General features: G+C 44.6%; 1 protein-coding gene across 1 annotated transcript in view; it reads left to right on the top strand.

Annotated features, from left to right (window-relative positions):
* Positions 1-27,553, top strand: part of LOC140741526 (complement C3-like) — a 313,216-nt gene that overhangs the window by 265,863 nt on the left and 19,800 nt on the right. Inside the window, exons 31-32 of the mRNA XM_073071820.1 lie at positions 15,046-15,105; positions 24,537-24,627. Coding sequence (XP_072927921.1) covers positions 15,046-15,105; positions 24,537-24,627 — 151 coding nt within the window. The remainder of the gene's footprint in view (positions 1-15,045; positions 15,106-24,536; positions 24,628-27,553) is intronic.

The following is a 27,553-nucleotide window of genomic DNA, read 5'->3' as shown; positions in this document are numbered from 1 at the left end:
ACTGCTGAGCTGGGGGCCCTCCTGCTGGCCCTTCTGCCTGCAGTCTCAGCTGACTTCACGTAAATTCATAGAGATGGAAGATACTCTCAAACTCACTAAACTCCCACAGGAACAAAACGACCTAGCCTTCGTTCATTATGTGCTGTGATGTATGATGTGGGCAATCATGATCTTTCCATGACCATGATGTTCTTGGAAAAATTTTCTACAGAAGTGGTTTTTCCGTTGCTGCTTTCTTTACAAGACGATGAACCCAGATATTATCAATACTCTTCAAAACTTGCCTGGCATCAGTGGTCGCATAACCAGGACTTGTGATATGCACCAGCTGCCCATACGACCATCCACCCCCTGCTCCAATGGCTTCATGACCTTGATCGGTGGAGAGAAGGGGTGTCTAAGCAGGTGCCCACCCACCCCAAGGATGACCAGCAGGCTAGTGGAAGGAAAGAGCACCTTACACATCCTTTGGTAGAGACATATCTCCACCCCACCACCACTTCATCTTCTTCAATCAAAAGGAACCCAGTACCCTGCCACCTCACAGACCACTACTCTGAAATCAACCTCTGCCTGGGCACTACCATTTGCTGTTTCTCCCTCTCTCCTCCTGAGACCCAAGCCATGAATGACTGCATGGCTGAGGCACTACTTCATTTGATCATCCTAGCATCCAGCCATTAGGATTCTTCTTTGTCAAAAAGAAAGATGAGGGTCTGCATTAACTACTGTGGACTCGGCAAAAACACCACAAAGAACCATTACCCTCTCTGCTTGATGGATAGCGAATCCAGAACACATTGCGGGGCCCAGATCTTCACCAAACTTGCATACAACCTAATCTGCATTAGCCACGGAAATGAGTGGAAGATGGCATTCATAACACCCATTGGCCACTATGAATACTTGGTTGTGTCTTTCAGAGTTTCTAACAGTTCAGCCATTTTCCAAACCTTCATCAATGAGATCCTCTGAGACATGCTACACAAGTATGTGTTTGTCTACCTCAATGACATGCTCATCTTCTCCAAGGTCCTCCCTCATTCTTCTAAACTCCAAGGATTACAGTCCAAGAGTGGTCAAAAGTTCCTCATATGTTAACCTTCTCATTCCCAGAATCATTCTAGTGAATCTTCTCTGAACCCTCTCCAAAGTCAGCACATCCTTTCTTAAATTAGGAACCCAAAACTGAACACAGTACTCCAAGTGAGGTCTTACAGAGCCTTATAGAGGCTTAATGTGAGCCTTATAGAGCCTCAACATTACATTCCTACTCTTATACTCTGTTCCTCTAGAAACGAATGCCAACATTGCATTTGCCTTCTTCACTACTGACTCAACCTGGAGGTTAACCTTAAGAGTATCCTGCACGAGTACTCCCTTCCCATTGCATCTCAGAACTTTGAATTCTCTCTCTATTTAAATAATAGTCTGCCCATTTATTACTTCTACCAAAGTGCATGACCATACACTTTCCAACATTGTAATTCATTTCCCACTTCTTTGCCCATTCTCCCAATCTATCCAAGTCTCTCTGCAGACTCGCTGTTTCCTCAGCACCACCGGCCCCTCCACCTACCTTTGTATCATCAGCAAACTTAGCCACAAAGCCATCTATTCCATAATCCAAATCATTGATATACAATGCAAAAAGAAGCGGCCCTAACATGAACCCCTGTGGAACACCACTGGTAACCGGCAGCCAACCAGAATGGGATCCCTTTATTCCCATTCTCTAGCCAACACCCTATCCACGTATGTAACTTTCCTGTAATTCCATGGGCTTTTATCTTGTTCAGCAGCCTCATGTGTGGCACCTTGTCAAAGGCCTTCTGAAAATCCAAATACACAACATCCACTGCATCTCCCTTGTCTAGCCTACTTGTAATTTCCTCAAAAAATTGCACTAGGTTTGTCTGGCAGGATTTTCCTTTAAGGAAACCATGCTGAGTTCTGCCTATCTTGTCATATGCCTCCAGGTACACCATAACCTCATCCTTGACAATCGACTCCAACAACTTCCCACCACCGATGTCAAGCTAACCGGTCTATAATTTCCTTTTTACTTGCCCCCTTCTTAAATAGTGGATTGACATTTGCAATCTCCTAGTCCTCTGGAACCATGCCAAAATCTATCGACTTTTGAAAGATCATTGCTAATGCCTCCATAATCTCCACAGCTACTTCCTTCAGAACACGAGGGTGCATTCCATCTGGTCCGGGAGATTTATCTACCCTTAGACTATTCAGCTTCCTGAGTACTTTCTCTGTTGTAATTGTGACTGTGCATATTTCTCTTCCCTGACACCCTTGAGTGTCCGGTATATTGCTGATGTCTTCCTCAGTGAAACCTGATGCAAAATACTCATTCATTTCTTCCGCCATCTCCTTATCTCCCATTACAATTTCTCCAGCATCATTTTCTATCAGTCCTATATCTGCTCTCACCTGTCTTTTACTCTTTATATACTTGCAAAAGCTTTTAGTATCCTCTTTGATATTATATGCTAGCCACCTTTCATAGTTCATCTTTTCCCTCATTGACCTTCTTAGTCTCCTTTTGTAGGCTTTTTAAAACTTTCCAATCCTCTGTCTTCCCACTAATTTTTGCTTCCTTGTATGCCCTCTCCTTTGTTTTTACTTTGGCTTTGACTTCTCTTGTCAACCACGGTTTTGGAATATATCTGTCTTGCACCTTCCTCACTTCTCACATAAACTCCAGCCACTGCTGCTCTGCCATCCTTCCCACTAGTGCCCCTTTCCAGTCAACTTTGGCCAGTTCCTCTCTCCTGCCACTGTAACTTCCTTTACTCCACTGAAATACCGACACATCGGATTTCAGCTTCTCTTTCTCAAATTTCACAGTTAACTCAATCATGTTATGATCACTGCCTCCTAAGGGTTTCTTCACCTCAATCTCTCTAATCACCTCTGGTTCATTACACAATACCCAGTCCAGTACAGCAGATCCCCTAGTGGGCTCACCAAGCTGTTCTGCCGACCTAATTTTCCCAATCCGCTCGCATGTTAAAATCCCCCACAATTATCATAACACTGCCCTTCTGGCAAGCCTTTTCTATTTCCTCTTGTAATTTGTAGTCCACATCATTGCAGCTGTTTGGAGGCCTGTATATAACTGCCATCAGGGTCCTTTTACCTCTGCAATTTCTTAGCTCAATCCATAAAGATTCTGTACCTTCCGATCCTATGTCAACTCTTTCTAATGATTTAATATCATTTTTTACCAATAAAGCCATGCCATCCCCTCTACCTATCTGCCTATCCTTCCGATGCACCATGTATCCTTGGATGTTTAACTCCCAGAGACATGCATCCTTTAGCCACGTTTCAGTGATGGCCACAATATCATACCTACCAATCTGTAACTGTATGACAAGATCATCCACCTTACTCCTTATGCTGCGTGCATTTAAGTATAACACCTTAAGTCCAGTATTTGGTACTTTTTGCATTGATTGCACTGCAACTCATCCCAATGGCTGCAAATTTGCCCCTCACCTGCCTGTCCTTCCTGACATCCTTACTGTTCACTATCTTAGATCAATTTCTGTTTTCCCCCTCCTCTGCTCTATCATTCTGGTTCTGCCAAATTAATTTAAACCCTCCCTAACAGCTCTATTGAACCTTCCTGCCGGGATATTGGTCCCCTTTGGGTTCAAGTGTAACCCGTCCTTTTTGAACAGGTCATACTTCCCCCAGAAGAGATCCCAATGATCCAAGAATCTGAAGCCCTGCCCCCTGCACCAGTCTCTCAGCCACGCATTCATCTGCCTGATCCCACTATTCTTGCCCTCGCTAGCACGTGGAACAGGTAGCAATCCTAAGATTACTACCCTGGAGGTCCTGCTTCTCAGCTTCCTTCCTAACTCCCAGAAATCTCTCTTCAGGACCTCCTCTCTTTTCCTATTTATGTCATTGGTACCAACATGTACCAAGACGGCTGGCTACTCACTCTTTCCCTTCAGAATATTCTGGACCCGATCTGAGACCTCCCATACCCTGGCACCTGGGAGGCAATACACCATGCGGGTATCTCTATCAGGTTCACAGAATCACCTGTCTGTTCCCCTGACTATGGAATCCCCTCTGACTACTGCATTCCTCTTCTCTCTCCTTCCCTCCTGCACAACAGCACCAGGCTCAGTGCCAGAGACCCGGTCACTGTGGCCGTCCCCTGTCAGGTCATCCCCCTCAACAGCATCTAAAATGATATATTTGTCACAGTCACATCAGTCACAGGGGTGCTCTCCACTATCCGAGCATTTCCCTTCCCTGTCCTGACAGTCACCCAGTTTTCTGACCCCTGTAGCCTAGGGATGACTACCTCCCTGTAGCTCCTGTCCATTATCTCTTCACATTCCCTAATAAGCAATAGGTCATCAAGCTGCAGCCCTAGATCCCTAACACGGTCTCTGAGAAGCTGCATCTCGGTGCACCTGGTGCAGATGTGGCCATCAGGGAGGCGGGAGGACTCCCATATCTGACACCCTGAACAAGGCACTAACCCTGCAGACATGCTACCTAATTCTAGAGGAATGAAATAAGAAAAAAATAAGTCTACTCACCCACTTACCTCGCCGAACACACGAACTTTTTAAACCGTTAGCTCGTACCGTTAGCTGTGTGAGCCCTGCTGTTCCTTCTTTTTCCGGGCCGATTCACCAAGGGGATAAAAGAGTCGATGCCTGATACTCGCCCCTTCCATTTTCTGCCTAAGCCCATTGAGCCAAAGCCCTACACTCTGCTGCCACTCACTCCGCTGCCCGCTGTAGAGGGTGTCTTTTATTTAAACTCTCCACACTGTCCTGTCTACATCACACGTGCCTGCGCAGACTCAGCCTTTTTGTACTCGAAGAAGTTTTCAAAAAAACTGCCTTCTTTCAAAATTCAGCTCTCACGCTGCCCTTCTTCTCCCGATCGAAAAAACGACTGTTGGAAGTTCCCTTCCTTTTTAAACTCTCCGCGCTGTCCTGTCTACATCACATGCAGCTGCGCAGACTTGCCCTTTTTGTACTCAAAGAAGTTTTCAAAATAACTGCCTTCTTTCAAAATTCAGCTCTCATGCCACCCTTCTCCCGATCAAAAAAAACTTTCCATCCTCAGCCAAAAAACTCATAATTCCCACACCCCACACTGCTGGGTTTTACCTCCTCCCCAAGATCCACAAGCCTGACTGTCCTGGTAGGCCTATAGTTTTGGCCTGCTCCTGCCCCACCAAACTTGTATCTGCCTACCTGGGCTCCATTTTGTCACCCATAGTTCAGTCCCTCCCCACCTACATCCGGGATACATCCCATGCCCTCCACCTCTTCAATAACTTCCAGTTCCCCGGTCCCGACTGCTTCATTTTCACTATGGATGTCCAATCCCTATACACTTCAATTCCCCATCAAGAAGGCCTCAAAGCCCTCCACTACTTTCTTGACAATAGACCTCACCAGTTCCCCAACATCACCACACTCCTCCGGTTGGCAGAACTGGTACTCATACTTAATAACTTCTCTTTTGGCTCTTCCCACTTTCTTCAGACCAAGGGTGTAGCTATGGGCACTCGCATGGGCCCCAGCTATGCCTGCCTCTTCGTGGGTTATGTGGAACAGTCTATGCTCCAAATCTATACTGGTACTGCTCCCCAACTTTTCCTTCACTACATTGACGACTACATTGGTGCTGCTTCCTGCACCCATGCTGAGCTCATCAATTTCATCAACTTTGCCTCTAACTTTCACGCAGCCCTCAAATTCACTTGGTCCATCTCGGACACTTCTCTCCCCTTTCTTGATCTCTCGGTCTCCATCTCTGGAGACAGACTGTCCACTGACATCTTCTATAAACCCACTGACTCTCATAACTACCTCGACTATACCTCTTCCCACCCTGTCAAATGTAAAAATGCTATTCCCTATTCCCAGTTCCTCCATCTCTGCCGCATCTACTCCCAGGATGAGGCTTTCCATTTCAGGGCATCTCAAATGTCCTCTTTCTTTAAGAATCATGGTTTCCCTTCTGCCGTCATCAATGATGCCCTCACCTGCACCTTCTCCATTTCCCGCACTTTGGCCCTCACCATTTCCCGCTACCACAACAGGGACCGTGTTCCCCTTGTCCTCACCTACCACCCCACCAGCCTCCAGATCCTTCGCAACTTTTGCCACCTTCAACAGGACCCCACCACTAAGCACATCTTTCCCTCTCTACCCCTCTCCACTTTTCGCAGGGATTGTTCCCTCCGTGACTGCTTGGTCCACATGTCCCTCCCCACAGATTTCCCACCTGGTACTTATCCCTGCAAGCGTAAGTGCTACACCTGTCCCTACACCTCCTCTCTTACCACCATTCAGGGCCCCAAACAGTCCTTCCAGGTGAGGCAATACTTCACTCACTTCTGAGCCTGTTGGGTTCATCTTTTGCATCTGGTGCTACCAGTGCAGCCTCCTCTACATCGGCGAGATCCGACGTAGAGGGACCGCTTCGTCGAGCACCTCTGCTCCATCCGCCACAAAAGACAGGATCTCTTGGTTGCCACCCACTTCAACTCTGCTTCACATTCCCATTCGGATATGTCCATACATGACCTCCTCTACTGCCATGATGAGGCCAAACTCAGGTTGGAGGAGCAACACCTCATATACCGTCTGGGTAGTCTCCAGCCCCTTGGTATGAACGTCGAATTCTCCAACTTCTGGTAATTCCCTCCCTCTCCCATCCCACTTTCACTCTGCCTCCTCTTCCAGCTGCCTATCACCGCTGTCATGATTCTACCTTCTTCTACTACCCATAGTGCTTTCCCCTTACATTCCTTCTTCACCTCTCCTGCCTATCCCCTCCCTGCTCCCCCTCCCCCACCCCTTGATCTTTCCTCTGATTGGTTCTTTTCACCTAGCACCTTTCACCCTCCCCCCACCTTCTTTATAGGGCCCCTGCTTCCTCCTTCTTCAGTACTGACAAAGAGTCTCGGCCCGAAACATTGACTGCTCAATGGATGCTGCCTGACCTGTTGAGTTCCTCCAGCTTGTTTGTACAAGTAGATTATTCTGTTGATTTTTTGGATCTCTGTATTTTATCAATTATAATTATAATGTATTGTTGAGCTTTGGATTTTTTATGTTTTATAGTTGGGTCTTTAGTTTACATTTTAGTTGCAATTGTCTTGGATACTTCCAATTAATTCTCCTCGAGACTTTGCAGATGTCCAATTAAGTATCCTTGGACTTTTGACTCTTATCAGAATGGTTACTTGTAAGCTTGTCAGGAGTCTGGGGTTTTAATTAGCTGAGCACAATTCTTTGTGCCCTGGAATGTACTTAAAGGGGCAGTGCTAACCCCCTGAAGCTCAGTAATCCTGATCTTTATCTAATGAAGTTCCAGCAGTGTTATGCTATATTATTCCAGATTATCCAAGACCTTGTAAGTTCTACTGTTTTGTTCTGTCTCTTTTGTTATTAAAATTCCTAGTTTCACTTAACCCTTCTGGGTTTCTGTGTGACCCTGTGCTAGGGTCCGAAGATGGAGGTGACCCAAGCAGCTCAAGACGCTTCACCATCACTCCTGTTCTCTACCATCTGAACTCCTCCATACCCGGTGTGGTAGATGCATCTGATGTGAGCACTAGGGCCATCTTCTTCCAGCAAGGGCTGGACAGGAAGACACACCATTGTGCTGTCGTCTTGTATAAGTTCAACTTCACTCGACGCCATTATGGAGTAGGAGACAGGGAGCTATGTGCCAACAAGTGGGCCTTGGGGGAATGGATCCATCGGGTGATGGAAAACCAAGCCCTTCCTGAATTGGACTAACCATCAATAGCTCATAGCCATACAAAAGACCCACCAACTCAACTCAACTCACATAAAGCTCGCTGGGCACTCTTCTTAGAGGTATTCAACATCACCATCTCCTCCTGACCCAGCTCCAAGAATGCTAAGGTGGATACCCTGTCATGAGAGTTCAACTTAGCTGAAATGGTAATTGACCCATTATTACATTCTTGCAGATCCTCTCCCTGAATGTCTGGAATATTTAGAACCAAATCTGTAAGGCCCTAGAGCACAAGCCTGCTTCAACTGACACACCTGACAATCTGAGGCACTCTGAGGTGCTCATGTGGGCCCACTCCTCACCCTTCTCTGGCCATCCAGTAACACAACGGACTCTGGATTTTCTGTAACAACAGTTCTGGTAGCCTGTCGTGATAGCAGATGTACGTCAGTTCATTGCTGCATACCCTCAATGCACCTAGTCTAATTCCTCCAACCTGCGACCCCTATGGCCCCTTCCAGTTCCTCAAAAGTGGGGCACAGTGATCATGACAGTGCAGTATCAGTTCTCCAAGGCGGCCCAGTTCATCGCCCTCCCCAAACTTCCATCAGTGACTGAGACAGTGGACGTGGTTATTCAACGTATAGCTCACCTTCATTGTTTCCCTCAGGTCGTTGTGTTGAATCTGAATCCACAATTTATCTCCCGCTTTTAATGAGCCTTCTCCTCCCTCTTCCACAACTTAGTGAGTTTGTTCTCCAGCTATCATCAGCAAAGCAATGACTAATCAGAAAGTAGCAATCAACAGGTGGAGAAGTTTCTGTGAAGCTTTGTTGCCTCTAACCCTTCCATGTGGAAATGGTATCTGTTCTGGGTCTTATTGTCCCACAATCTGCACACCACCTCTGCCATAACTACATTACCTATTGAAGTGCTTCATGGCTACCAAACCCTATTGTTCCCCTTGGAGGAACCAATGGTGGAGGACCTATTTGCCGGAGCCTTGGTTTGCAAATGCTGAAATGCTTGGAAGAGGACACAGAGGGCCAACCTAGCTGCCAACTGCATCGACTGCCACCAGCCTAACCACTGTTGGCACCCAGCCAGACTACTTCAACCTGCAGACCATGTCTGGCTGTCTATCCAAGATCTGCCCCTTGTGCATCGACTCCTGCAAACTCTCACCCATTGGTCTCTTTAAGATTATCAATCACATCAACTTAGTCACTTACTGGCACCATCCCGCAGGATCACGCCTACCTTCCACATGACCTGCCTCAAGATTATTGTTAGTGGGCCACTCAACCCACCTGATCTTGGTGGAAGGTAGTCCAGTGTACCCGGTTAGCCGACTGATGGATTCATGTCATTGTGAATGGGGTGTGCAGTATCTGATTGATGGCCCAGAGGAGAGGTTTTGGGTGCCATCCGGTTTCATCTCGGGTCCATTGCTCATTTAAGAGTTCCACCAGGCCCATCAAGATTGTCCGGTACTATTGGATGCCAGCAATAGGAAAGGGGTTCCTTTCAGGCCTGTACAAATAGGTACCTCCCATTGTTCATCCAGCTAACAGGAACTCATTCCATTCATTTTCAAAATCATCACTTGCTGCCTATTTAACCCCTGCTCCCATCTTTGTTCACTCATACAAACCAGCTGGGCTCATCCATTTGCTCTTAGCTTTCAGTTACCTTGTTGCTTTGTTTTATTAAATATCTGTTCTGTCTTGCTTTGTGGCCCCTGGTGGCTTATAACATTGCAGTCAATTGATATAATATTGTTAACTGCTAAATCGTCGCCGCTGCTCTACTTTTGGGTCACACCTCCTCGACATTTCTTAAAGGATAAGAATAACAAAAGGTTGGGGACGGGGACAGTGAGGTTCTGTCACCTTAGTTCTATTAGTTTTAAATTAGTTATGGAAAGGGACAGATCTGGTTCCTTAGTTAAAGTTCTGAATGGGACAAGGCAAATTTTAACCTATTTGGAACACAGAACTTGATTAGAGTAGGTTGTTTGCAGGCAAAGGGGCATTTGTCAAGCGGGAGGCTGTGAAAATTAAGATATCAAGAGTTCAGGACCTACATTTCCTATCAGAGTGAAAGGCGGGGCTGGAGGATAAGGGTCTCTGGATGATGAGGGATATTTAAGTCAAGTCAAGTCACTTTTATTGTCATTTCAACCATAACTGCTGGTATAGTACATAGTAAAAATGAGACAACGTTTTTCAGGACCATGGTGTTGCATGACACAGTACAAAAACGAGACTGAACTACGTAAAAAAAAACACAGAGAAAGCTACACTAGACTATAGACCTACACTGGACTGCATAAAGTGCACAAAAACAATGCAGACATTACAATAAATAATAAACAGGACAATAAGGCAAGGTGTCAGTCTAGGTTTCGGGTATTGAGGAGTCTGATAGCTTGGGGGAAGAAACTGTTACATAGTCTGGTTGTGAGAGCCCAAATGCTTCGGAGCCTTTTCCCAGACGGCAGGAGATTGTATGAGGGGTGCATGGGGTCCTTCATAACGCTGTTTCCTTTGCGGATGCAGCGTGTAGTGTAAATGTCCGTGATGGCGGGAAGAGAGACCCCAATGATCTTCTCAGCTGGCCTCACTATTCGCTGCAAGGTCTTGCAATCCGAGATGGTGCAATTTCCGAACCAGGCAGTGATGCAACTACTCAGGATGCTCTCAATGATAGATAGATAGATAGATACTTTATTCATCCCCATGGGGAAATTCAACTTTTTTTTCCAATGTCCCATACACTTGTTGTAGCAAAACTAATAACATACAATACTTAACTCGGTGAAAAATATGCATCTAAATCACTATCTCAAAAAGCATTAATAATAGCTTTTAAAAAGTTCTTAAGTCCTGGTGGTTGAATTGTAAAGCCTAATGGCATTGGGGAGTATTGACCTCTTCATCCTGTCTGAGGAGCATTGCATCGATAGTAACCTGTTGCTGAAACTGCTTCTCTGTCTCTGGATGGTGCTATGTAGAGGATGTTCAGAGTTTTCCATAATTGACCGTAGCCTACTCAGCGCCCTTCGCTCAGCTACCGATGTTAAACTCTCCAGTACTTTGCCCACGACAGAGCCCGCCTTCCTTACCAGCTTATTAAGACATGAGGCGTCCCTCTTCTTAATGCTTCCTCCCCAACACGCCACCACAAAGAAGAGGGCGCTCTCCACAACTGACCTATAGAACATCTTCAGCATCTCACTACAGACATTGAATGACACCAACCTTCTAAGGAAGTACAGTCGACTCTGTGCCTTCCTGCACAAGGCATCTGTGTTGGCAGTCCAGTCTAGCTTCTCGTCTAACTGTACTCCCAGATACTTGTAGGTCTTAACCTGCTCCACACATTCTCCATTAATGATCACATTAATGATCAATACAACCCCTGTAGAATGTGATGAGGATGGAGGCTGGGAGATGGACTTTCCTCAGCCTTTGCAGAAAGTAGAGATGCTGCTGGGCTTTATTTGCTATGGAGCTGGTGTTGAGGGACCAGGTGAGATTCTCCGTCAGGTGAACACCAAGAAATTTGGTGCTCTTTATGATCTCTACCGAGGAGCCGTCGATGTTCAATGGGGAGTGGTCGCTCTGTGCCCTCCTGAAGTCAACAACCATCTCTTTTGTTTTGTTCACATTAAGAGACAGGTTGTTGGCTCTGCACCAGTTTGTTAGCTGCTGCACCTCCTCTCTGTAAGCTGACACATCATTCTTGCTGATGAGACCCACCACGGTCATACCATCGCTCTATTGAGGCTCTAGACAGGGAAAAAAGGAAGCATGGGTCAGGTACAGGCAGCTGGGATCATGGGAACCCCAAGAGGAGTATAGGGATTGCTGGAGTCTACTCAAAACAGAATTCAGAGATTTTGTAGGTGTATTAGGGGAAACGAGTAAATAGGATGACCAAAGTGGACATCTTTGTGTCGAGCTGCAGGAGAAGGGAAACATCCTTATTGAGTATTTTTCCTGTTTTTCCTGTAGAGTAAGATGTGAATCGTTCAGCCTTTGAGAAAGTCAGTGCTACTGTTGATAGTGAGTTGTCAGAGAGTTAATCAGCTAGGTAAATGGACTGAGAAGTGACAAATGTAGTTTAAGTTGGTTGTAGGAAGTTTTGCATTTTGGAAATATAAATGAGGGTAGGACATTCACAAAAAATGGTTGGGCCCTGGGGAGTGTTGGACAACAGTAGAACCTCGTACTGTAGTACTGGTTCCATGAAAGAGGTACCACTGGAAGACAGATTGGTGAAGAAGACTTTTTCTATACTGTTCTTCATCAATCAGCGTGGTAAGTTTAAAAGTCAGGACATTTTATTTTTACTTTAATTAGAGATACAGCACAGAGCAGGCCTTTCTGGTCCTTAGAACCACATCGCCCAGCAATCTTCTGTCACAGTCCAGTCCATGAAGTCAGCGTTCTGATTCCTAGTCCGGCCCATGTACTCCGGACTCCGGGTCCTCCGGCTGTCCCTTGTTTCAGTTGGGCTTAATCATCGGCACCTGATTCTCGTCTTAGGGCTGGGAATATAAATGGCCCTGGGTTCATGTGTCGGTGCTGGTTCATTTCATTGGTATCCTGTCCTCACCTCTGTGGGGTAAGTCAGGCCATCTTTGCTGTTACCCTGAGGCTGGACTGTTCCCTTCCCTTCCCCATCTTTCTGTAGCCCTTGGCTGGAGTCTTGCCCTGCAACCTGTGTCTGTAGCCTTGCCTGCTACCTTTCACCAGGAGCCTCGCCTGCATCCTCGCCTATTCTCACCGTCAAGTTCTACCACCAGAGCAAGACCGGAACCTTGCTGTGTCCAGATAAGGAACTGTCTTTTGTTGTTTGGAACTGTCTCTTTGTGTCCACACCATTGCTAGGTAGGTCCAGCCGTTTACCACTACCTAGCATTAGGAACTGTCTCGTCATGTGCAGCTTTCTGTGTATGAGTCCTGGCCCTATGTCCTGTTCCCAAGGAGGTGTCCCAACTCTGTGTTCTGCATTCCTGTCTCCCAAGACCAAGGCTCTGTGTTCCGCGTTCCTGTCTCCCAAGACCAAGGCTCTGTGTTCCACATTCCTGTCTCCCAAGGCTCTGTGTTCCACGTTCCTGTCTCCCAAGGCTCTGTGTTCCACGTTCTGTCTCCCAAGACCAAGGCTCTGTGTTCCGTGTTCCTGTCTCCCAAGACCAAGGCTCTGTGTTCCACGTTCCTGTCTCCCAAGACCAAGGCTCTGTGTTCCGTGTTCCTGTCTCCCAAGACCAAGGCTCTGTGTTCCACGTTCCTGTCTCCCAAGACCAAGGCTCTGTGTTCCACGTTCCTGTCTCCCAAGACCAAGGCTCTGTGTTCCGCGTTCCTGTCTCCCAAGACCAAGGCTCTGTGTTCCGTGTTCCTGTCTCCCAAGACCAAGGCTCTGTTTTCCATGTTCCTGTCTCCCAAGGCTCTGGGTTCCACGTTCCTGTCTCCCAAGACCAAGGCTCTGTGTTCCGTGTTCCTGTCTCCCAAGACCAAGGCTCTGTGTTCCGTGTTCCTGTCTCCCAAGACCAAGGCTCTGGGTTCCACGTTCCTGTCTCCCAAGACCAAGGCTCTGTGTTCCGCGTTCCTGTCTCCCAAGGCTCTGTGTTCCACGTTCCTGTCTCCCAATTTCGAGTCTGAGCTTCATGTCCTCTTCCAGCCCAGGAGTCCGGCATCCTGCCCCCACGTCCAGTCCTGTTGCCTTGCCACGTCTTGTCCTCGCCTAGATCTGGAGTCTGAGCCCGAGTCAAGAACCAGGTTCCAGGTCCCTGTCCAGTCTCTGGCTCAGAGTCCTTGTCCAGGTTCCAAGTTCCTAGTTCCTCATCCAGGTCCCACTTTCCTAGTCTAGTCCTAGCCCAGACCCTGTATCCTAGTCTCGTCCAGGGCCTGAGTATTGTCCAGCATCGTTTCTTCCCCACTTCCCTTGCTTTCTTGACACACCTAGTCCTGTGTCTGGTACTTCAGTGTCTGTGTCTTGCATTTGGGTCCGCTTTCAATGCCCACCTTATGACAAAGTTAGGGGTTGATGTTGTGGAGATGTTGGCAGTGTTGGTTGCATTGCGATAGATGGAGAAAGCTAGACAAGTCAAAGTGTTGATATGCTCAGATTCATCCTCAGTTCTAGCAAATTTAAGGTCTTTTCACTCAAACAGCAAGCAAGATGTACTTTATGAAGTCCTTCAGTCAGTCACAAGTGTTGCAAATCAGGGAGGTCAGGTAAAATTTCTATGAGTTCCAGCTCGTGTAGGGGTGAAGGGGAATAAGAGGGTGGATAAGTTGGCAAAGAGGGCGTTAAAGAAAGAAAATATAGAAATGCACATTAGTATCAGTAAAGCAAAGGCTAAAAGTGTGTAATCTGGGAAAAAATCATCCAAATGCGGCAAGAAAGATGGGACAAAGAGGGGAAAGGGAGGCATTTGTATCAAATACAAAAGAGTGTTAAAGTTACTCGAGTAGGCAGTGGATACAGAAGAGAGGAAACTGTGTGAACTAGGTTAAGGCTGGGGCACTGTGCACTAAACAAAACATTGAAAATGATAGGGAAAAACTAGACAGGTTTCTGTGAGGAATGTCAGGAAGAGGAGTGAGTAGAACATGTAATTCTGAGTTTCAGGAAGTATGGGATACAGACAGAGATAATGAGAACTAATCGAAGGGAATTGGGTGTGCAGGAATTCACATTAAAAGGGTTACTGGGCACGGATGAGAGAGCAGAGGTCAGGGTACTTTTCGCTTTCTTAAGCAATACAGGGTTTTTCATAAGATATGATGGATAAGCAGGAATAGGGTACTAGGATGGCCAAAGAAGGAAGGATAAAGTGTAGATTAGTGTATGTGTGTGTGTGAATGGGTGAAGGGATTTAGAATGTGAGTCTGTCATATGATCCACAGCCCAGAGCAGAAGGTGGCAGTAATGCACCATTAAGCTGGGTGCCAACCGCCGTAAAACAAGAAGAAGAAGAAGAAGAAGATGAAAGCATATCACATTATAAGAAATATATTAGCAATGCACAAGGAGTCTTTTCTTCTCACACTCTTACTCATGTTCTGAATATAAGGAAGGATTGCCAATAGTTTACCGCCATTCTTTTCTTTCCTTTGTCAGAATTTGTCACCATGATGTATTTCTATGTCACGAATTAAAGCTGTTGGTGCTTCAAAGCCTGTGGTCTGATTTTTGTTTCATGACATTTTTTATTGCTTGGAACAAATGGCTAACCAGTGTCTATTATTTCAGCTCAATTCTTTTGAAAGGTTTTCTGTAAACGCAAGTGGAGAAGGACAAGGAACACTAAAAGTAAGTGTTTGAAAGTGTTTATTCTACTGAATTTATCAATGATATTCCTGTATTTACAAACCTTTGGCCCATTATCCTCAAAACTGAAACTATTTTCATTGTTGTACAATACAATACTTTGTACTTTACAATACTTTATATTTAGGGGTCAAAACTGTTTGAACCATCCTATTTTTGACAGACAATGGTAAGATGAAAAGATGCACAATTAATATTCTTCACAAAAAAGAGAAAATCTGTAGATGCTGGAAATCAGAGCAACACACACAAAATGCTGGAGAATCAGCGGGCCAGGCGGCATCTATGGAATCCATAGAATCATTGGCCCGAAACATCAACTGTATGTTTTTGTCATAGATACTGCCTGGCCTGCTGGGTTCCTCCAGCATTTTGTGTGTGTTGCTCAATTAACATTCTTACTCAGTCTTCCCCATTCTGCAAAGGCTTAAAGTACAAGGTAAGATGGATGTAAAAGAAAGAGCAAGGTATTAATTTGGAAAAGATCTGATTTTAACTAGTGAGGGAAGTCAAAAGGAATGTATCTGAAAACCTAAATTAGAATGCAGAGGGTAAACAACTCAAAGAATATCAAGTTCAAGTTTACTGTCGTAGGCATCTGTATCAGGGTGTAAATATTGTGAAAGCTAGCTATGAATATAAATAATATAATATGGTCCATCTGGTAAGGTGAGAGAGGGAAAAGGGATAGGAAATGGAGGAGGAGGGTTTGTGGGGCATTACCGGAAGTCTGAGAAATTGATGTTCATGCCATCAGCCTCCAACCTGATGGCATGAACACTGCTTTCTCAAACATCTGGCAATGCCCCCAACTACCCCCCTTCTCCATTTCCCATCCCCCTTTCCCTCTCTCTCCTTATCTCCTTGCTTGTCCATCGCCTCCCTCTGGTGCTTCTTCCCCTTTTTCCTCTCTTCCATGGCCTTCTGTCTTCTTCACCAAACAACTTCCTGGCTCTTTACTTCATCCTTCCCATTCCTGGTATCACCTTGTGCTTCTCTCTCCCTTCCCCCAACCTTTTAAATCTACTCCTCAGCTTTTTCCCTCCAGTCCTGCCAAAGGATTTTGGCCGGAAACATCGACTATACTTCTTTCCATAGATGCTGCCTGGCCTGCTGAGCTTCTCCAGTATTTTGTGTGTGCTGCTTAGAACTAAAATTAAAATCATTAAACATCACTGTCAATGGGCAAACATAGAGTGGAAGAGGCAATCACTTAGAGGCACATGGAATAACGTGCAAGGTAGTTTCTACTAAGGATACTGATATAGTAGGTGTAAAATATTTAGGTTGGTTGAGAAAAGTAAATTTAATTCAAATTTGTCATACACGCAAGACAAGTATCACGAGAGTATCTGCTCTCTGAATGGTAGTGATCTACATAGACTGTTCCAGCAACAGTTTAAGAGCCCTGGGAAAATGGCACACATTGTTTGAACCTCGTGAAGCATATAAATTTATAAGTTCTGGAATGGACCATTAAAAGTTAGGAATCCACTGAGTTATGCATGTCTCATAGAGTGGGAAACCATTAGATGTTGTAATAATTAGAAACGTCTGATGGTTTCCCACTGTATGATATCCATTAGAGGAAACTACCAAAGGTACATTAAAATAAGTGGGGAATAATCAAAAGCAAATCATACTTGGAGAAGATAGCATGCTTAAATGTTACGGGCAGAGGTACCCCCAGGTTAACGAAGGCTGTGAACCAATTTATCAGTATGTAAAGAATGAACAATTTTCTAGTAAAGGAAAACAAGTGATAACAAGAATTACAACAGAAATTCACACATTTGTAGCCAACCACTGCAAACAGGGTCAGAGCAGAGCAGGGTTAGAACAGGGTCAGAGGCAACAAAATTTGAACATTTCTTTTTAATCAAGCCACAATGAAAGTACTTTGAAATCTGCATTTAGAGACATTTTACTATGAAATTATTCATTATTTTCAGTTTATTTTAAATTCCAATTATGTGAGTTCATTACTCTCAACCACTTCACCATCCTTATCTCTTTCCTCTTACTCTTGATACCACAAATCCCTCATTTTTCTTCAATCTATAATTTTCTCTTTATCCATATTCAATCTATTCCAAACGTAGCCCCTTCTCTCCCAGTATACTGCAGTAAATATCCATGATCAAATACAATTGCAGTTTTTTTAAATGTAGTTATTTTATGGGAACATTTGCATGGAGATAAAGTTCTGTAAGCTGTTTTTCTCACTAATCAGATGAGACACTGTAAGTTTGAAAACAGACAGAAGAAGCATATAAGCTATTCATTAGGAATGGGTCTATTTCCTGAGCACAGGCAGGAACCTAGGGAACTGTTAATGAATTATAAATTTTCAGTCAAAGCAGAAAGAGACTGCGACAAAATACAGACAAGCACAATTAAGACCTTAGACCATAAAACATAGGAGCAGAATTAGGCCATCTGGCCCATCGAGTCTGTTTCGCCATTCAATCATGGCTTATCCTTTTTTAAAATCTCCTCCTCAACCCCAGTTCCCGGCCTTCTCTCCGTAACCTTTGATGCCATATCCAATCAAAAACCTATCAATCTGTCTTAAATACATCCAACAACCAGGTATGTAGCACACAGATGCATGTAGCAACAAATTCCACAAATTCACCATCCTTTGGCTAAAGAAATTTCTCCACATCTCTGTTTTGAAAGGGTGCCCCCTATACTGAGGCTGTTCCCTCTTATCCAAGACTCTCCCACCATGAGAAACATCCTTTCCATATCTACTTTGTCTCAGCCTTTCAACATTCAAAAGGTTTCAATGAGAAGCCCCCTCTTCCTACTTAATTCCAGTGAGTACAGACCTAGAGCCATCAAGTGTTCCTCAAATGATAAACCTTTAATTCCTGGAATCATCCTTGTAAACCTCCTCTGAACACTCTTCAATGCCAGTACATCTTTTCTAAGATGAGGGGCCCAAAATGATTCCTAATACTTAAGGTGAGGCCTCACCAGTGCCTTATAAAGTCTCAGCATCACATCCTCAGCTTTTGTATTCTAGACCTCTTGAAATGAATGTCAACATGGCACTTGCCTTCCTCATCACTAACTCAACCTGCAAATTAAACTTCAGGGTATTCTGTACGAGGACTCCCAAGCCCCTTTGTATCTCATATTCCTGGATTTTCTCTCCATTCAGAAAATAGTCCACTCATTTATTTCTACTATCAAAGTGCATAGCCATGCATTTTCCAACATTGTATTTCATTTGCCACTTTCTTGCCCACTCTCCTAATCTGTCTGTCTTTCTGCATCCTATCTGTTTCCACAACCCTACCTGCCCCTCCATCAGTCTTCATATCATCTTCAAACTTGGCAACAAAACTATCTATTCCATCATCTAAATCATTTATATACAGCATAAAAAGAAGTGGTCCCAACACCAACCACTGCGGAACACCACTAGTCATTGACAGCCAACCAGAAAAGGATCCTTTTATTCCCACTCGCTGCTTCCTACCAATCAGCCAATGCTCTAACCATGTTAGTAACTTTCCTGTAATACCATGGGCTCTTAAATGTAAGCAGCCTTCTGAAAGTCCAAATATACAACATCCACTGCATCCCCTTTATCTATCCTACGCGTAATTTCCTCAAAGAATTCCAAAAGGTTCATCAGGCAGGATTTTCCCTGAAGGAAACTATGCTGACCTTGTACTATCTTGTCTGTCACCAAATACTCCATCACCTCATCGTTAATAATTGACTCTTAACATCTTCCCAACCATTGAGGTCATGCTAACTGCTCTATAATTTATTTCTGCTGCCTTTCCCCTTTCTTAAAGAGTGGAGTAATATTTGTAATTTTCCAGTCCTCTGGCACTATGCCAGAGTCAAACGTCTTTTGAAAGATAATTTCTAATGTCACCACAATCCTTAACGCTACTTCTTTCAGAAACCTAGGGTGCAGTTCCTCTTACCTGGGTGGCTTATGTACCTTTAGGTCTTTCAACTTCTCTCGTGTAACAGTAACTGCACCCACTTCTCTTCCTTCACACACTACAACATCAGGCATACTGCTAGTGTCTTCCACAACGACAGCTGACGCAAAATACTCATTTAGTTCATCAGCAATCTCCTCGTTCCCCATTATTATTTCTCCTGCTTCATTTACTAGTGGTCATATATCCACTCTCATCTCTCTTTTATTTTTAACATACTTTTAAAAACTTTTACTAACGACTTAAGTATTATTTGTCAGCTTGCTTTCACATTTCATCTTTTCCCTTCTAATAATATTTTAGTTGCTCTCAGTAAGTTTTCAAAAACTTATCAATTCTCCATCTTCCCACTAATTTTTGCTTTGTTGTATGCCCTTTCTTTAGCTTTTACAACAGCTTTGACTTCCCTTGTCAGCCACAGTTGTACTATTTTACCATTTGAGTATTTCTTCATTTTGGAATATATATGTCCTGCACCTTCCTCATTTTTCCCAGAAACACACACCCAGCTGCTCTGTTGATATCCTTGCCAGCAGCTCCTTCCAATTTACTTTGGCCAGCTCCTTTCTCATGCCACTGTGATTTCCCTTACTCCACTGAAATACTTATCAACTGTCAAGTTAAACACAATCATATTATGATCACTGGTTCCTAAGAGTTCTTTTACCTTAAGCTCCCTAATCGCCTCCGGTTCATTACATAACACCCAGTCCAGTATAGCTGATCCCCTAGTAGACTCAACAACAAACTGTTCTAAAAAGCTATCTCTTAGGCATTCAACAAACTCACTCTCTTGAGATCCATTACCAAATCTCACATGACTACCATTACATTGCCCTTTTGACTTGCTTTTTCTATTTCATGTTGTAACCTGTGTTCCACCTCCTAGCCACTGTTGGGAGGCCTGCAGATAACTGCCATTAATGTCCTTTTACCCCTGCAGCTTCTTAACTCAACCCACAAGGATTCAACATCTTCTGATCCAATGTTACATCTTTCTACTGCTTTGATGCCATTCTTTACCAGTGGAGCCATGCCACCCCCTCTGCCTACCTTCCAATCCCTCCGATATAATCTGTAATTTTTGACATTCAACTCACAACTACAACCATCCTGTAGCCACGATTCAGTGATGGCCACAACATCATACCTGGCAATCTGTAATTAATGTTGTAGAATGCTTCTGAAATTTGTAATTATGGCATTTATTACAATTAAGTTTGTCAAGTAGTTGCTATTAAAACAAACACGAGGAAATCTGCAGATGCTGGAAATTCAAACAACACACACAAAATGCTGGTGGAACGCAGCAGGCCAGGTGGCATCTATAAGGAGAAGCACTGTCGACGTTTCGGGCCGAGACCCTTCGTCAGGACTAACTGAAAGGAAAGATACTAAGAGATTTGAAAGTAGTGGGGGGAGGGGGAAATGTGAAATGATAGGAGAAGACCGGAGGGGGTGGGATGAAGCTAAGAGCTGGAAAGGTGATTGGCAAAAGTGATACAGAGCTGGAGAAGGGAAAGGATCATGGGACAGGAGGCCTCGGGAGAAAGTAATGGGGGGGGGGGAGCACCAGAGGGAGATGGAGAACAGGCAGAGTGATGGGCAGAGAGAAAAAAAACAAACAACTAAATATGTCAGGGATGGGGTAAGAAGGGGAGGAGGGGCATTAACAGAAGTTAGAGAAGTCAATGTTCGTGACATCAGGTTGGAGGCTACCCAGCCGGTATATAAGGTGAGTTTGGATTCATCTTGACAGTAGAGGAGGCCATGGATAGACATATCTGAATGGGAATGGGACGTGGAATTAAAATGTGTGGCCACTGAGATATCCTGCTTTCTCTGGCAGACCGAGTGTAGGTGTTCAGCAAAACAGTCTCCCAGTCTACATTGGGTCTCACCAATATATAAAAGGCCACACCGGGAGCACCGGACGCAGTATACCACACCAGCAGACTCACAGGTGAATTGTCGCCTCACCTGGAAGGACTGTCTGGGGCCCTGAATGGTGGTGAGGGAGGAAGTGTAAGGGCAGGTGTAGCACTTGTTCCACTTACAAGGATAAGTGCCAGGAGGGAGATCAGTGGGAAGGGATGGGGGGGGGGGGGTGAGTGGACAAGGGAGTTGCATAGGGAGCGATCCCTGCAGAAAGCAGAAAGAGGGGGGAGGGAAAGATGTGCTTGGTAGTGGGATACCGTTGAGAATTATATGTTGGACCTGGAGGCTGGTAGGGTGGTAGGTGAGGACAAGGGGAACCCTATCCCGAGTGGGGTGAGGGCAGATGTGCGGGAAATGGGAGAGATGCGTTTGAGAGCAGAGTTGATGGTGGAAGAAGGGAAGCCCCTTGTTCAAAAAAGGAAGATATCTCCTTCGTCCTGGAATGAAAAGCCTCATCCTGAGAGCAGATGTGGCGGAGACAGAGGAATTGTGAGAAGGGGATTGCATTTTTACAAGAGACAGTGTGGGAAAGGGGAGGGAGGTGTCGGAAATGGACCAGGTAAATTTGAGAGCAGGGTGAAAGTTGGAGGCAAAGTTAATGAAGTCAACGAGCTCAGCATGCGTGCAGGAGGCAGCGCCAATGCGGTCGTTGATGTAGCGAAGGAAAAGAGGGGGACGGATACCCGTATAGACTTGGAACATGGACTGTTCCACAAAGCCAACAAAAAGGCAGGCATAACTGGGACCCATATGAGTGCCCATGGCTACACCCTTGGTTTGGAGGAAGTGGGAGAAACCAAAGGAGAAATTATTGAGAGTAAGAACTAATTCCGCTAGTCGGAGGAGAGTGGTGGTAGAGGGGAATTGGTTAGGTCTGGAATCCAAAAAGAAGTGAAGAGCTTTGAGACCATCTGGGTGGGGGAAGGAGGTATATGGGGACTGGACGTCCATGGTGAAAATAAGGCGGTGGGGCCAGGGAACTTAAAATCATTGAAAAAATTCAAAGCGTGAGAAGTGTCAAGAACATGGGTCGGAAGAGATTGAACAAGGGGGGATAAGGTATGCAGAAATGAGTTTGGTGGGGCAGAAGCAAGCTGAGACTACCTGGTCAGGCAGGTTTGTGGATCTTGGGAAGGAGGTAGAAACAGGAAGTGCGGGGTGTGGGAACTATGAGGTTGGTGGCAGTGGATGGGAGATCACCAGAGCTGATAAGGTTGGTGATGGTATAGGAGACAGTGGCCTGGTGCTCCTTAGTGGGGTCATGATCAAGGGGTAAATAAGAGGAGGTATCAGAGAGTTGTTGCTGTGCCTCGGCCAGGTAGAGGTCAGTACACCAGACAACAACAACTCCCCCTTATCAGTGGGTTTTATAGTGAGGTTGGGATTGGTGCGGAGGGGCTTCCCTTCTGCCACCATCAATTCTGCTCTCAAATGCATCTCTCCCATTTCCCACACATCTGCCCTCACCCCATCCACCCACCACCCCCACTCAGGATAAGGTTCCCCTTGTCTTACCACCCTACCAGCCTCCAGGTCCAACGTATAATTCTCCGTAACTTCCACCACCTCCAACGGGATCCCACTACCAAGCACATCTTTCCCTCCCCCCCCTTTCTGCTTTCTACAGGGATCGCTCCCTACGCAACTCCCTTGTCCACTCGTTCCCCCCCCCCATCTCTTTCCCACTGATCTCCCTCCTGGCACTTATCCTTGTAAGCAGAACAAGTGCTACACCTGCCCTTACACTTCCTCCCTCACCACCATTCAGGGCCCCAGACAGTCCTTCCAGGTGAGGCAACACTTCACCTGTGAGTCCGCTGGTGTGGTATACTGCGTCCGGTGCTCCCGGTGTGGCCTTTTGTATATTGGTGAGACCCAACACAGACTGGGAGACCGTTTTGCTGAACACCTACGCTCAGCCCGCCAGAGAAAGCAGGATCTCCCAGTGGCCACACATTTTAATTCCACATCCCATTCCCATTCAGATATGTCTATCCATGGCCACCTCTACTGTCAAGGTGAATCTAAACTCAGGTTGGAGGAACAACACCTTATATACCGGCTGAGTAGCCTCCAACCTGATGGCATGAACATTGACTTCTCTAACTTCCGTTAATGCCTCTCCTCCCCTTCTTACCACATCCCTGACATATTTAGTTGTTTGTTTGTTTTCTCTCTCTGCCTGTTCTCCATCTCCCTCTGGTGCTCCCCCCCCCCCCATTTCTTTCTCCCGAGGCCTCTTGTCCCATGATCCTTTCCCTTCTCCAGCTCTGTATCACTTTTGCCAATCACCTTTCCAGCTCTTAGCTTCATCCTACCCCCTCCGGTCTTCTCCTATCATTTCACATTTCCCCTCCCCCCACTACTTGCAAATCTCTTAGTATCTTTCCTTTCAGTTAGTCCTGATGAAGGGTCTCGGCCTGAAACGTCAACAGTGCTTCTCCTTATAGATGCTGCCTGGCCTGCTGTGTTCCACCAGCATTTTGTGTGTGTTGCACTTAAAACAAGTGACTAATGCAGTAGAAATTGAGCAGTACAATTCAATGTATTAATTATGCATATTGTTGACCTACACCTCACAGTACCTTTACTGGTGGCCTTCTACTTCAGACCCCATTTGTTGAACTATATACACCTGCTAACAGTGTTGAAGTACTTCTCCCCCACTACATCTCCCCCTCCCTGCCTCTGCATTTAATCATGAACAGCCAAGTTGTTTGATTCAGTACGTTAGCCTAACTACATAAATGGTATGTGGCATAGGAGGGAGAAGGTGCAAGGGTGACTGAGTCTGAGGTGAACTATGGGTGTGAGGAAGGAGAGAGATACACCATGGAAGACAAAAGGAAGTGATAGAGACACCAGGAGGAACAGAGAGGAAGTTACAGAGTGAAGAAGAAAGGAAAGAGAAGGAGCATTGGGTAGGTGGCACAGAGAAAAGAGGGGAAGGAGAGCAATGAACAAACATAATTAGTTAGATTGATTTAAAACAAAAATTAATTGACACTGCAATTGGATCACTATATTCTCCAGTATGCATTCTCTTGGTTCTAGTGTCATCTTTCTGAATCATTGTGTCATTTGGATTGACAACCAACACACATTCTCCCCTACCTTTCTATAAATTTTCAGACTAATATTGTCACACTTATTAATATCACTGACTGACACCACCACTAATTAATATCATCTATCACTTATTAATATCCAGGCCAGAATTTTCATACTATATCACTTATTACAGAAATAGAAAGAAAAGAAAATCTAATCAAGTATTATTAACAAATTCAATCCAACCAGCAAAAAGGTGCAGAAATGCCAGTTAAACATTAAAGAACAGATTCACTGCCCTTTTAGAAGTGGTTATTGAAGATCGGGAGTTGTACTCAAGACAGTTTTATTTGATATAAAACAACAAAATACCCTTTTAACAATATTAATAAACTGCATTTCTCTATTTTATTAGTAGTTTAGCTTCTGAATGATAATGTTTCTTTTCTGCAGGTTTTGACAGCTTATTATGCAATGTTGCCTAAGGACAGACAGGAATGCAAGAATTTCAACTTGAGCATAGTTGTTGAAAATATTCAGCCTGGTGAGCAATGCACTCGGACTACTTCTAAATGAGCTTCTCAGCATTCGCCAAGCCAGATCAAACTCTGAAATATAGCAAGAATCTTCACTGCAGTTCTTAGGCTTTTGTTAAGGAATGTTAAATAATATCCCAATATTGTTGTATTACTCTCTAGGCATTTCTTTATTTCAATGAATTTTCTCTCTCCTTGTCTATCACTATATTTTGTCTATTCCTATGCATATCTGCTGTCATTCAGGGGTTTGAGCAAACCAAGAAAACCATGGGGCTAAATGAGCACCAGGAAAGGAAAGGTTTCAGTTCTTCTTCAAGTTAGTTGCCTTTCAATCTTTCATGGATAAGTGTTATACTTGTTGATTTGTGAGATTGAATGAAACAAGGATTGCAAGGGACAAAGTTGGTCCTCTGGAAGATCAGAATGGTAATCTATGTGTGGAGCCAAAGATATGGGGGAATTCTTGAAACAAACTATTTGTATCTGTATTTACTCAGGAGACCGAGTCTATGGAGGTGTGGCTGTGTGGCATCAACTTCATGGACCCTATACAGATTACAGAGGAGGAGGTGTTTGCTGTCTTGAGGCAAATCAGGATGGATAAATCCCCAGGGCCTGGCAAGATGTTCCCTTGGACCCTAAGGGAAGCAAGTGCAGAAATTACAAACAAGAGAAAATCTGTAGATGCTAGAAATCCAAGCAACACGTACAAAATGCTGGAGGCAGCATCTATAGAAAAGTGTCCACTCGATGTTTTAGGTTGAAACCCTTTTCCACAGATGTTGCCTGGCCTGCTGAATTCCTCCAGCATTCTGTGCGTGTTGCAAGTGCAGAAATTGCTGGGGTCCTAGAAGATAGATTTAAGTCATCCTTAGCAGCAGGAGAGGTGCCAGAGGATTGGGGGATTGCCAGTGTTGTTCCGCTGTTTAAGAAAGGCTCTAAACATAAAGCAGGAAATTGTACGCTGGTGAGTCTGACACTGTACTGGTAAAGTTATTGGAAGGTATATAGGATAAGGAATATAAAAGTGGATAAATCTCTGAGTCCTGACAGGATATTCCCTAGGACCTTGAGGGAAGTTAGTGTAGAAATAGCAGGGGCTGTGACAGAAATATTTCAAATGTCATTAGAAACGGGGATGGTGCCGGAGGATTGGCGTACTGCTCATGTGGTTCCATTGTTTAAAAAGGGTTCTAAGAGTAAACCTAGCAATTATCGGCCTGTAAGTTTGACATCAGTGATGGGTAAATTAATGGAAGATATTCTTAGAGATGGTATATATAATTATTTGGATAGACAGGGTCTGTTTAGGAACAGTGAGCATAGATTTGTGTGTGGAAGGTCATGTTTGACAAATCTTATTGAATTTTTTGAAGAGGTTACTAGGAAAGTTGATGAGGGTAAAGCAGTGGATGTTGTCTATATGGACTTCAGTAAGGCCTTTGACAAGGTTCTATACAGAAGGTTAGTTAGGAAGGTTCAATCATTAGGTATTAATATTGAAGTAGTAAAATGGATTCAACAGTGGCTGGATGGGAGATGCCAGAGAGTAGTGGTGGATAACTGTTTGTCAGGTTGGAGGCCGGTGACTAGTGGTGTGCCTCAGGGATCTGTACTGGGTCCAATGTTGTTTGTCATGTACATTAATGATCTGGATGATGGGGTGGTAAATTGAATTAGTAAGTATGCAGATGATATTAAGGTAGGTGGCGTTGTGGATAATGAAGTAGGTTTTCAAAGTTTGCAGAGAGATTTAGGCCAGTTAGAAGAGTGGGCTGAATGATGGCAGAAGGAGCTTAATGCTGATAAGTGTTCCTACATTTTGGTATTCCTACACTTTGGTAGGAATAATCCAAATAGGGCCTACATGGTAAATGGTAGGGCATTGAAGAATGCAGTAGAACAGAGTGATCTAGGAATAATGGTGCATAGTTCCCTGAAGGTGGAATCTCATGTGGATAGGGTGGTGAAGAAAGCTTTTGGTATGCTGGCCTTTATAAATCAAAGCATTGAGTATAGGAGTTGGGATGTAATGTTAAAATTGTACAAGGCATTGTTAAGGCCAAATTTGGAGTATTGTGTACAGTTCTGGTCACCGAATTATAAGAAAGATATCAACAGAGAGTACAGAGAAGATTTACTAGAATGTTACCTGGATTTCAGCACCTAAGTTACAGGGAAAGGCTGAACAAGTTAGGTCTTTATTCTTTGGAGCGTAGAAGGTTGAGAGGGGACTTGATAGAGATGCTTAAAATAATGAAGGGGATAGATCGAATTGATGTGGATATGCTTTTTCCATTGACAGTAGGGGAGATTCAAATAAGAGGACATAATTTGAGAGTTAGGGGGCAAAAGTTTAAGGGTTACACGAGGGGGAATTTCTTTACTCAGAGAGTGGTAGCTGTGTGGAATGAGCTTCCAGTTGAAGTGGTAGAGGCAGGTTCGGTATTGTCATTTAAAGTAAAATTGGATAGGTATATGGACAGGAAAGGAATGGAGGGTTATGGGCTGAGTGCGGGCCAGTGGGACTAGGGGAGTGTAAGCGTCAGCATGGACTAGAAGGGCCGAGATGGCCTGTTTCCGTGCAGTAATTGTTATATGGTTGTAAGGTTATATAAGGGACCAGATATATGAGGTGTGATTGATAAGTCAGTGGCCTAAGGTAGAAGGAGTCAATTTTAGAAAACCTAGCACATTTATTTTACAACATAGTCCCCTCCTACATTGAGACATTTAGTTCAGTGGTCATGGAGCATATGGATCCCTTCTTTGTAGAAGTCGGCATCTTGGACCTCCAGAAGTGGTCCACAGCAGGGGTGATTGATATGTTTGTGGCCTAATGTAGAAGGAGATGGGTTACACAGCTGTCATTACATGCACATGCAGTTCAACTCTTTGAGTGATTATGCAGAAAGTTTGAACTTAATAACT

This window comes from Hemitrygon akajei, chromosome 18, assembly GCF_048418815.1.
Source record: "Hemitrygon akajei chromosome 18, sHemAka1.3, whole genome shotgun sequence".
Lineage (NCBI taxonomy): Eukaryota > Metazoa > Chordata > Chondrichthyes > Myliobatiformes > Dasyatidae > Hemitrygon > Hemitrygon akajei.
Note: the sequence above shows the minus strand (reverse complement) of the source record. Positions and strands in the feature narration are given on the sequence as shown.